Source organism: Apodemus sylvaticus, chromosome 20, assembly GCF_947179515.1.
Source record: "Apodemus sylvaticus chromosome 20, mApoSyl1.1, whole genome shotgun sequence".
Taxonomy (NCBI): Eukaryota; Metazoa; Chordata; class Mammalia; order Rodentia; family Muridae; genus Apodemus; species Apodemus sylvaticus.
The window spans coordinates 53,166,159-53,178,845 of NC_067491.1; the positions used below are offsets into that span (position 1 = coordinate 53,166,159).

General features: G+C 38.5%; 1 protein-coding gene across 1 annotated transcript in view; it reads right to left on the reverse strand.

Moving 5' to 3' along the window:
• Nucleotides 1–11,814, reverse strand: part of LOC127670924 (vomeronasal type-2 receptor 116-like) — a 29,913-nt gene extending 18,099 nt beyond the window's left edge. The window contains exons 1-2 of the mRNA XM_052165515.1: nucleotides 11,600–11,814; nucleotides 361–661 (exon numbers count right to left, since the gene is read on the reverse strand). Of these exons, the coding sequence (XP_052021475.1) occupies nucleotides 361–661; nucleotides 11,600–11,814 (516 nt within the window). The remainder of the gene's footprint in view (nucleotides 1–360; nucleotides 662–11,599) is intronic.
• Between the last annotated feature and the right edge of the window lie 873 nt (nucleotides 11,815–12,687).

Below are 12,687 nucleotides of genomic sequence, written 5' to 3' on the forward strand. Positions count from 1 at the left end.
AAAGAAAGAAAGAAAGGAGGGAGGGAGGGAGGGAGGGAGGGAGGGAGGGAGGGAGGGAGGGAGGGAGGGAAGGAAGGAAGGAAGGAAGGAAGGAAGGAAGAAAGAAAGAAAGAAAGAAAGAAAGAAAGAAAGAAAGAAAGAAAGAAAGAAAGAAAGAAAGAAAGAAAGAAAGAAAGAAAGAAAGAGGGAGGGGAGGGAGGGAGGGAGGGAGGGAGGGAAGGGAGGGAGGGAGGAAGGAAGGAAGGAAGGAAGGAAGGAAGGAAGGAAGGAAGGAAGGAAGGAAGGAAGGAAGGAAGGAAGGAAGGAAGGAAGGAAGAAGGAAGGACAAGCAAAAGACATTTGTTTTCAACTTACCCATACACTTAACATTACCTGTAAAATTTTGAAGAGCTGCAGGAGTACCCCCACTCTGGCAGAAACTGTCCATGTTGGTCCTGTAAGTGCTACATCACAGTTACTATATTCACAGATGTAATTGGGAGAAATCTCACCAAATTTTGGGAATATGTTTAGGTTATTAAGAAGTGTTCTTGTAATATCACACTGGTCACCAAGAAAGGTAACTCCCAAGGTAGAGTTGGGTAAAAGATTAGGGTTCCTGTTGATCTCTTCTATGGCAAAAAGCACTACCAGAACATATTGGTATATTTTCACTGGCAAGCTGAAAACAAGATACAGTTATCATTACTGACATGACTCCAAACATAATAATCTTCAAATCCAATCCAATGAATATTGTATACTGATATTTATCCCCTAAATTCCCATGCTGGTACAACCCCCTTTAAGGGAAAGTTAATGTACAGTAGCTATTGCTCATAAAAGAGAACCACCTATGACTTTTGACATTGTGAAAGTCCATAATAACTTTTCCCTCTCCTATTCACACTAGAATGTGAGATGATCTTATGCCACTCATGAATAAGGAGCACACTCTTAACATACAATGAATCATTTCACCTCTTCATCCTACAAAGAAAATTATTCAAGAAATATCAAAAATCAAGAGTATTTCTTCTTTGCACTTCCATATCAGTGTTGTTATATAGCTATTGGAATTAATGACCTAATCTTAGTTTAATATTTGTAAGTCATATGCATCAGATTTACCATATATTTCAGAATTTCTAGTCTATTATAAAGGAGATTTTGAGATGTTTGTATGGTTTTCTGAATTTCACTGGCGTTAGGTTTAAAGGCTCTCTAGTGGCCTCTGTTCTTCTCCCTTTCTTCCTTTCTTAAATATTATTGATTTGATTTTTCTTTTTTAATTTTTGATAGATATATTCTTCATTTACATATCAAATGTTGTCTCATTTCCTGATTCCCCCCTGAAAATCCCTAACCAGTCTCCCCTCCCCCTGTTCCCCAATCAACCCTATCCAGCTTCCCTGTCCTGGTATTCACCTAAACTGCAGCATCAAACCTTCCCAGGACCAAGGGCCTCGCCTCCCTTTGGAGTCTAACAAGGCCATCCTCTGCTGCCTATGCGTCTGGAGCCATGGGTAACTCCATGCATACTCTTTGGTTGATGGTTTTGTCCCTGGGAGCTCTGGGAGGATACTGGCTGACACATATTGTTGTTCCTCCTTGAGTCCTGTCTCTAGCTCCTCCATTGGGGACCCTGTGCTTAGTTCAATGGCTGGCTGAGAATGTCTACCTCTGTATTTGTCATGCACTAGCAGAGCCTCCCAGGTGACAGCTATATCAGGCTCCAGTCAGCAAGCACTTGTGGGCATTCACAATAGTGTCTGGGTTTTGTAACTGTATATAGAATGGATCCCTAGGTGGGGCAGTCTCTGGATGGTCATTACCTCATACTCTGCTACACTTTGTCTCTGTATTTCATTCTGTGGAAGTTTTGTTTCCCCTTCTAAGACGGACCAGAGTATCCATAGTTTGTTCTTCCTTCTTACGCTTCATTTGATCTATTAATTGTGTATTGGGTATTCCAAACTTGTGGGCTATTATCCACTTATCAGTAAGTGCATACCAACTGTGTTCTTTGTGATTGGGTTGCCTCTATCAGGATGATATTATCCAGTTCCACCAGTTTGCATAAGAATTTCATGAATTCATTGTTTTTAATTGCTGAGTAGTACTCCACTGTGTAAAGGTACCACATTTTCTGTATCCACTCCTCCATTGAGGGACATCTGGGTTCTTTCCAGCTTCTGACTATTATAAACAAGGCAGCTATGAACATAGTAGAGCATGTATCCTTATTACATGCTGGGGAATCCTCTGGGTATATGCCCAGGAGTTGTATAATAGGGTCCTCCAATAGTATTATGCCCAATTTTCTGAGGAACAGCTAAACTGATTTCCAGAGTGGTTGTACCCTCATGCAATCCCACCACCAGGGGAGGAGTGCTCCTCTTTCTCCACATCCTCACCAGCACCTGCTGTCTCCTAAGTTTTTGACCTTGGCCATTCTGACTGGTATGTGGTGGAATCTGAGGGATGTTTCCATTTGTATTTACATGATGACTAAGGATGTTGAACATCTCTTTATGTACTTCTCAGTCATCCAGTATTCCACAGTTGAAATTCGTTGTTTAGCTCTGTACCTCATTTTTAATAGGGTTATTTCTTTCTCTGGAATCTAACTTCTTGAGTTCTTTGTATATATTATATATTAGCCCTCTATTGGATATAGAGTTGGTAAAGATCTTTTCCCAATTTGTTGGTTGTGCTTTCTCCTGTTAATATGTCCTTTTCCTTACAGAAACTTTGTAATCTTATGAGGTCCCATTTGTCAATTCTTGATCTTAGAGTATAAGCTATTATTCTATTTATGAAATTTTACCCTGTGCCCATGTGCTAAAGGCTCTTCACCAGTTTCTATTCTATTAGTTTCAAGGTGTCTGATTCTATGTGGAGGTCCTTGATCCACTTGGAATTGAGCTTTGTACAGGTACATAAGCATGGATCGATTTGCATTCTTCTGCATGCTAATCAACAGTTAAAACAGCACCATTTCAGCTGTTGAAAAGAAAAGGATATCTTTTCTCCACTTGATTGTTTTAGCCTCTTTGTCAAAGATCAAGTGATCATAGGTGTGTGGATTCATTTCTGGGTCTTCAATTCTATTCCATTGTTCTACCTTCCTGTCACTGTATTAACACCATGCAGTTTTTATCACTATTGCTCTATAGGTCCAGGATATTGATAACCTCAGAAGTTCTTTTACTGTTAAGAATAGTTTTACTTATGCTGGGTTTTTGGTTATTCCAGATGAATTTGAGAAAAGCAAATTTGCTCTTTGTAACTCTATGAAGAATTGAGTTGGAATTTTGATGGGGATTGCAATGAATCTATATATTGCTTTTGGCAAAATAGCCATTTTTACTTTGTTAATCCTGCCAATCCATGAGTATAGGCGAACTTCCCATCTTCTGATGTCTTCTTCGATTTCTTTCTTCAGAGGCTTTAAGTTCTTGTCATACAGATATTTCACTTGCTTGGTTATAGTCACACCAAGATAGTTTATATTGTTTGTGACTATTGAGAAGGGTGTCGGTTCCCCAATTTCTATCTCACCCTGATTATCTTTTGAGTATACGAAGGCTACTGATTGGTTTGAGTTAATTTTATATCCAGCCACTTTGGTGAAGTTGTTTATCAGCTGTAGGAGTTCTCTGGTGGAGTTTTTTAGGTGGCTTAAGTATACAATCACATCATCTGCAAATAGTGATAATTTTACTTCCTCCTTTCCAATTTGTATCCATTTGACCGCCTTTTGTTGTTTAATTGTTCTACCTAGAACTTCAAGTACTATATTGGATAGATACAGAGAGAGAGAGATGGCAGCCTTATCTAGTCCTGGATTTTAGAGGGATTTCTGCAAGTTTCTCTCCATTTAGTTTGATGTGGGCTACTGTTTTGCTCTATATTGCTTTTACTATGTTTAAGTATGGGCCTTGAATTCCTGACTTTTCCAAGTCTTTTTTTTTTTTTTTGTAGTTTTTTTTTCTAATCGATATATTTTTTATTTACATTTCAAATGATTTCCCCTTTTCTGGCCCCTACTCCCCAAAAGTCCCATAAGCCCCCTTCCCTCCCCCTATTCTCCCACCCACCCCTTCCCACTTCCCTGTTCTGGTTTTGCCCTATACTGCTACACTGAGTCTTTCCAGAACAAAGAGCCACTCCTCCGTTCTTCTTGTACCTCATTTGATGCGTTTTCCAAGACTTTTAACATGAAAGGATGCTGAATTTTGTCAAATGCTTTTTCAGCACCTAGTGAAATGATCATATTATTTTTTTCTTTGAGTTTGTTTATGTACTGGATTACATTGATGAATTTCCATATATTGAATCATCTCTGCATCCCCAGGATGAAGCCTACTTGATTGTGGTGAAAAATAGTTTTGATGGGTTCTTGGATTCGGTTGGGAAGAATTTTATTGAGTATTTTTGCATCCATATTCATAAGGGAAACTGGTCTGAAGTTCTCTTTCTTTTTTGATCTTAGTGGGGGGTTTTTTGGTATCAGCAAAAATGTGGCTTCATAGAACAGTTTGGGTAGTGTTCCTTCTCTTTCTATTTTGTGGAATAGTTTGAAGAATATTAGTGTTGGGTCTCCTTTGACAGTCTGATAGAATTATGAACTAAAACCATCCAGTGCTGTGATTTCTTTGGTTTGGAGACTATCAATGACTGCTTCTATTTCTTTAGGGGTTATGGGACTGTTTAGATGGACTTTCTGATCCTGATGTAGCTTTGATGACTTTTGCTTGAAACTCAATTTTATCTGATATTAGAACATTATTAGCTTGTTTTCTTGGACAATTTGCTTAGAAAACTGTTTTCCAGCCTTTTACTCTGAGATAGTGCTTGTCTTTGACACTGAGGTGCTTTTCCTGTATGCAGCAAAATGCTAGGCCTGTTTATGTATCCAGTCTGTAAGTCTATGACATTTTTATTGGGGAATTGAGTCCACTGAGATAATGTTAAGAGATAATAAGGAATAGTGATTGTTGCTTACTGTCGTTTTTTGATGTTATTTTTATGTTTGAATGGTTATCTTCTTTTGGATTTGTTGAAAGAAGATTATTATCTTGCTTTACCTAGGATGTAGTTGCCCTCCTTATATTGAGGTTTTCCATCTATTTTCGTTTGGAGGGCTGGATTTGTGTAAAGATATTGTGTAACTTTGGTTTTGTCATACAATATCTTGGTTTCTCCATTTATGGTGATTGAGATTTTTGCTGGAGATAGTAGTCTGTGCTGGCATTTGTCTTCTAGTAGGGTCTGTATGAGACCTGCCCAGGATCTTATTGCTTTCATGGTCTCTGGTGAGAAGTCTGGTGTAATTCTGATAGATCTTCCTTTATATGTTACTTGGACTTTTTCCTTTACCACTATTAATATTCTTTCATTGTTTACTGAATTTGGTGTTTTGAGTATTATGTGACTGGAGGAATTTCTGTTCTGGTCCAATCTTTGGAGTTCTGTAGGCTTCTTTTGTGTTCATGGGCAATTCTTTCTTTTGGTTAGGGAAGTTTTCTTCTATAATTTTGTTGAAGATATTTACTGGCCCTTTAAGTTGTAAATCTTCACTCTCTTCTATACCTATAATCCTCAGGTTTGGTATTCTCCTTGTGTCCTGGATTTCCTGGATGTTTTGGGTTACAAGCTTTTTGCATTTTGCATTTCTTTAACTCCTGATTTATTTCCAAGGTTTTCTATCTCCAGAGTTGTCTCCCTTTGGATTAATTTGTTGAGTCTATCCCCATTTTTAGATCATGGATGGTTTTGTTCAGTTCCTTCACTTCTTTCTTGTATTAAGGGATTTTTTTTGTTTTCTTTTTAAGGGCTTCTACCTGTTGACTCATGTTCTCTTGTAGTTCTTTCAGGGAGTTAATTATGTTCTTCTCAAAGTCCTCTATCAGCATCATGAGATGTGATTTTAAATCAACATCCTGCTTTTCCAGTGTGTTGGGGTATCCAAGACTTGCTATTGTAGGAGAACTTGGTTCAGATGGTGCCATGTTGCCTTGATTTCTGTTGCTAATGTTCTTGCATTTGCCTTTTGCCATCTGGTTATCTCTGGTGTCAGCTGGTGTTACTGTCTCTGAATGTAGCTTATCTATCCTGAAAGTCTCTCTGTCTATACTCCTGGGAGACCCATTCTCTCTGTGTACACAGGTATATAGGTACTTCTTGGAGAACAGCTTTCTGGTGGTTATATTTGTGTATGTAGATCTGTAGCCCCAGATCATCTCTGGATGCGGACAGAAGACTCCTTTCCCAGGCTTCTGCTAGGCTCTTGTGTCGTCGGGGTTTCTGGCTATTTCCTCTGAGCAGCAGGGGTGGTCCTAACTGTGCTGTCTAGCCTCTCTGCACTCCTGGGTAGTTAGCTACATCCCTGTGACATTTGGATATTGTGAACTATGGCCGGTACCAAGGACGGTACCAAGCCCAAGACAGAAACCAGAAGGCTCCTGCCTGAGGGTTCTAGAAGTGATCCTCTGAGCAGCAGGGGAGGTTCTACCTGTGCTGACTGGCCTCTCTGCACTCTTGGGTGGTTAGCTACCTACCTCCCTGTGCCACTTGCATATGGCACATTCTCATTTTCCTTTTCTATCTCACTTAATTGTAATGGTTAAACAAGCCTATTTATTTTTCAAAGAACATTCTCCTTATTTCCTTGATTTCTGTTCCTTTTCTTAATTTCTATTCCATTAATTTCTTTCCTGGGCTTAAGTTCAATATTCTATCTACTAGTTTGTGATCAAGATCATGAGAATGACCTTTGTTCCTGGTGAAATAAAACTTTTTGAGTAGTATATTATTCCATAAAATTAAGTATATTGTATGATTTATTTTGGTGATAACAGTTTCGGTCTGTTGGCAGTATGTATATTTTCAGGCTAAATGCATCCTTTTAAATTTGCTTCTTAAAAGAAACATGAGGAGGATTGCTATGATTCCTAAGAAAAGTGGTGAGATCACCACTTTCACTTCAATAACTGTCCAAAGCTGAAACAGACAGGAGTTCCCAGGGGCACAGGAAGAATGGAACATCTGGGGATATGATTCTTCTAGTCTCCATCTACACCCAGGAGCTAAGGTTCTTCCACAGCCCTCCACACAAAAATTCTGCCAGGATTGCTCTCACTCATAAACCAGAGGAGAGATCACCATTTTATCTCCAATAAGAGTTGAAATGAGACCAGAGAGGAGTGCACAGGACACAAGAAGAGTGGAGCAGCTGAGGACAGGATCCTTCACATCTCCATCTGAACCAGGGAGATAAGGCTGTCTCACAGCCCTCCATACCCAAACCCCACCCATAAAGAGCTGGTCTCCATAGTTGTGCTGACACACCTAAGATCACAGGCTCATAGACCCACAGGAGGGACAAGTCCAGTCAGAGACAGCAAGACCAACTTATAGCAGAGATAAGCATGGAGTGAGACGCAAGCACAAGAACCTTACCAACAGAAACCAAGGCTACTTGATGTCATCAGAACCCAGTTCTTCCACAACAAGTCCAGGTTATGCCATCACACAGGAAAATCAAGATTCAGTTTTAAAATCACATTTGAAAAGAATGATACAAGACTTTAAGAAGGACATAAATAACTACCCTAAAAAATTACAAAAGAAAACAGGTAAACAGGTAGAAGCCCTTAAAGAGGAAACACAAAAATCCCTTAAAGAACTAAGAATAAATAGAACCAAACAGGTGAAGGAATTGAACAAAACCATCCAGTATCTAAAAATGGAAAAAGAAGCAATAAAGAAATCACAAAGGGAGATGACGCTAGAGATAGAAAACCTAGAAAACAGATCAAGAGTCATAGATGCAAGAATCACCAACAGAATACAAGACATAGAAGAGAGAATCTCAGGGGCAGAAGATACCACAGAAAACATTGACATAACAGTCAAAGAAAATGCAAAATGCAAAACTCTCCTCTAACACAAAACATTCAGGAAACCCAGGACACAATGAGAAGAACAAGTCTAAGGATAATAGGTACGAAAGAAAGCAAAATTTTCAAACTTAAAGGACCAGTAAAAATCATCAACAAAATTATAAAAGATTGTTTCCATAACCTGAAGAAAGAGATGCCCAGGATAGAAAGCCTACAAAGAAGCCTACAAAACTCCAAACCGACTGGACCAGAAAAGAAATTCCTCCTGTCACATAATAGTCAAAACACCAAATGCACAAAAAAAGAAAGAATTAAAAGAAGTAAGGGGGAAAGGTCAAGAAACATATAAAGGCAGAACTATCAGAATTGTACCAAATTTCTTACCACAAACTATAATAGCCAGAAGATCCTGGGCAAATGTCATTCACAGAAGAGAACACAAATGCAAGCCCAGGAAACTACATACAGCAAAATTCTCAATTAACACAGATGGAAAATCTAAGAACATCCATAACAAAACCAAATTTATACAATGTCAATCCACAAATCCAGCACTACAAAGCATAAGATGGAAAACTTCAACACCAAGAGGGAAGCTACACCCTAGAAAAAGCAAGAAAGTAATCTTCTTCCAACAAGCCCAAAAGAAGATAGTCACACAAATGTGATTCCACCTCAAATAACAAAAATAACAGGAAGCAACAATCACTTTTCCTTAATATTTCTTAACATCAAGGGACTGAAATCCCCAATAAAAAGACATAGACTAAAAGACTGGATACATAAACAGGAACCAACATTTTGCTGCAAACATTTTGCTGCATATCTCAGTGACAAAGAAAGACACTATCTCAGACTAAAAGTCTGGAAAACAATATTCCAATGAAATAATACCAAAAAAAGCTGGAGTAGCCATTCATTGACCAAATAAAATCAACTTTCAACCAAAAGTAATCAAAAAAGATAAAGAAGGACATTTCATACTCCTCAAAGGAAAAATATACTAAGAAGAATTTTCAATTTGGAGCATCTATGCTCTAAATGCAAGGGCAACCAAATTCATAAAAGAAACCTTACTAAAGCTCAAATCAGACATTGCATCATCCCACACAATAATAGTTGGAGGCATCAATACACCACTTGAGGGATGGGGGCCACCTACCTATCTCCAAATTTTTAACCCACAATTGCTCCTGTCTAAAAGAAATTCAGTGACAAAGATTGGAGCAGAGATTTGAGGAAAGGTCATCCAGAGACTGCCACACCTGGGTTACAAAACCTGTGCAGACATGAAACCCAGACACTATGGCTGATGCCAAGAAGTACTTACTGACAGAAGCCTGATATAGCTGTTTCCTGAGAGCTGTCTTCAAGAGCCTGACCAATACAGAGTCAATGCTCACATTCAACCATTGGATTGAGCCTGGGAACCCCAATGGAGGAGTGAGGGGAAGGACTGAAGGCCTTCAGTGGGTTTGCAACCCATAGGAAGTATAACAATATCAACCAAAAAGACATCCCAGAACTCCCAGGGAATAAACCTCTAACCAAAGTGTGCACATGGAGGAATCCATGGCTACACCTGAATATGTAGCAGAGGAAGGCCTTATCTTGAATCAGTGGAATGGGAGGCCTTTGGTCCTGTGAAGGCTCGATGCCCCAGTGGAGTAGAATGCTAGATCAGTGAGGCAGAACTGGATGGGTAAGGGAGCACCCAAATGGGAGGAGGAAAAAGGCACAGGGTTTGTACAGGGGAAACTGCAAGGAGATAACATTTGAAATGTCAACAAATAAAATAACCAATTAAAAAAGATAGCACTGAAGAGAAAAAGAAGAAAAACTAGTTTTACAGAGACAGTTGTACAGAATCAGACTGCAGAGAGAGAAAAGGCTAGGCACAGGCAAGACAAAATGTCACAGAGAATGGAAGGAAGACAGAAGATGATAACAGATAGGCAGAGTTAGTCTGAGGGCAAGAAGAGCAAACTGTGTGAGAGAGAGGAGCCAGATTGACTCAGTCAGGTGGGAGAGGAGTTAGAGCCAGAACAGCTAAGTTGACCAACCAGCGAGAGATCAGAAATTATGAAACAAGGCTGAGCTTACTCATGCTAAAATTATTCTAGGACATATTAGATTGTACAGACTAGAAACTTCCAGGACTAGACGTTGGTTAGCAGACAGAGCTATTAAGCCTCTGAGACAACAATTACGACAGGATAATAAAAAACACTTTTAAAGATTTAAGTTAAAATTTTTTAAACAGTATACTTACCAGTTATAGTAGGTAACTGATTCAAAGAAATATTTAAAGTAAATGTGTTATGCATCCTTGCACAAAGGAATTGAGATTGAATACAGAGAGAGAAAAATATGGGAGTTATCAAAGCTATTATACATGTTTGCCTCCAAAGATGTAGCCACAAACAATACAAATTTTCCACTCTACAAATATATACTTTAATTATCATTTGCTATCATTGAAATGAGGAATAATTTGGGTGAACATTAATTGGCCATGAAACTTGTCAGTTCTAACTCATCACAATCTCCCATTGCCTCTTTATTTCCTCTAAGGGTAAATTATCAGCTGACCAAGATATCGCAAATCTGTAGTTCTCCATAGTACAGTCAGAGATACACAAAAAATCTCTTTCAGAGGGATAACTTACACCACAACTCCTTTAAGAAATGAATTATGTTTCCCTACACAATATGCATCTTTAACAAAATACCCTCCTTGGTGCATGGATATTAGGACTCAAATAAGTGAAAGGGTAGATCCTTCACACCTGGCATGAGAAACGTTTGTAGCAGCCATCAGGACCCAAATGTACACAGTGCAAAATGTAACATGAAAACATTTTTAAATTAATAGAGTAAGAATATTCAGTAGTGGCAAAGATAACATTACTTATAACATTCATTTTTGCTTAAAGTGTGAGCACCTACCCATAATAACATCTGTGATATGAAATACTTGTCAATTCTTTCCCTGACATCTTCTGTTTTAAAAGAACTAGATTCAGCAGGAATCTATTAACTGTATGATTATTTAAATTTTTGAAATGTAGAATATTCATCAAATACCTGACACAGAGAACACCACAAATGAGTGGTTGTGATATCACAGCTAGACACAGTAAACTGAAAACAAAAGCCATGAAAATAACACAGTGTACAGTCCTCTCATAACTATAGTGAATTCCATTTCCAGAAGCCAGGGAACATAAATGGCAGGATGTCCTGGGAAACAACTTGTCTGTAAGAATATGAAGTATTTTTGGCCACATCTATCCAAAGGAAGAAAACAAATATAAATTTGCTCTTTTCTCAGGATATGTATATTTCATGCTTATATCAGACAGCTGAAGGAACACTTTGTCACAGCCGTCTAATGCGAAACTAATTCCAGTAGTTTGAACTGTGTTTCTAAGTGAGATGACTGTACCCCACCCATACAATGGCAACTCTCAAGAAAGGGGGTAATCTATAAAGAAGAAAAACAGGAATGCCATCTCACTTACATAACGTTTTAAAATGAAAGACTATAGCAAAAACAAAATAAACCGATCCATTTGAAGGAGGGAAAAAAGACAAATTTCAAAGTTTCCTAAAGTGCTGTGAGGGAAAAACCAGGAGAGCCACATGATGCCTGCCTTCCCTGCTTCATGTCAGTAACAGAAACACGAACTCACAACTGAAGCACTTACGGATAATCCAGGAGCACCCTGAAGGAATCTTCCACTAGATGTCCAGATATTGTGAAAAGGATGAAACCACAATCCTTCCTCATGTTGCCCTCAAGATTTTCATTGTGATTTATTCTCCAAAAGCAACTGGCTTCAGGGAAACTGCACAAGATGAAAGAAAGTCTCAGCAGCAGGAAGAAAATAATCAAAGTGTATACCTTTTCCATGTCGGCCATTCCGTGAGCCTGAACGAAGGTTACATGTGCAATCCCATGACACACTCCACTCACTTAGTCATGTGCACGTGTGTCTGTTTTTATTACTATGGGCCTCTGGAGAGGCAACTCAAATTGGCCATAAAACCTGTCAATTCAACATCATCACAAACTCCCTCAATTTCTTTCTTCTGACTCTGTCCAACTATCCTTAGAGAAATACAGAACAATCTGCCCAAGAGTTTACATTTGACGTTCACATTGAATGTGGACCATAAGATGGAAAATATGTTTTTAAGATCATGCATTCTTGCCGAAGGGTAGTGATTTCATTTATGTTTATGACATAAATGTTCTGGGAATATTTGGTCCCAGGCTAGTATCAGAAAGCCATTTGAAATCTCGTATGTAGATTTCATCATGTTACCCAAAGTAGGAAATGAGGATAAAGAATCATACATATCTATTCCACTCAGAGCCCATGTAAAATACATGGCACAATATGTCTTCATCATCCATTATCAGCAAAGGTACTTTCATATACTGACCCTTCACCTATCAAAAAAGTATTCTGTGTGCATATACTCTTCCACACCAGTCACACTTATGGATTCTACCTAAACATAATGCAATTTTGTAATCCAGATAACCAATCCTAAACAAAATTCAGAAATTAATCTAATCATCCTTGGTCTAGTAACTTCTAGTCTGTGCATCAATAATAATGAAGACACTAAACTCTATTCATATAGGACTTCTAAAATATTACATACATTTCTCCTTGTCACCATCTAAGGATAAAGATCTTGTATTAGAACACATATCACTCTGAACCCACTGTCCACTTTGGCCTGGGAATCAGATAGGCTAAATTTAGATCTTCTTTGCTTCCTT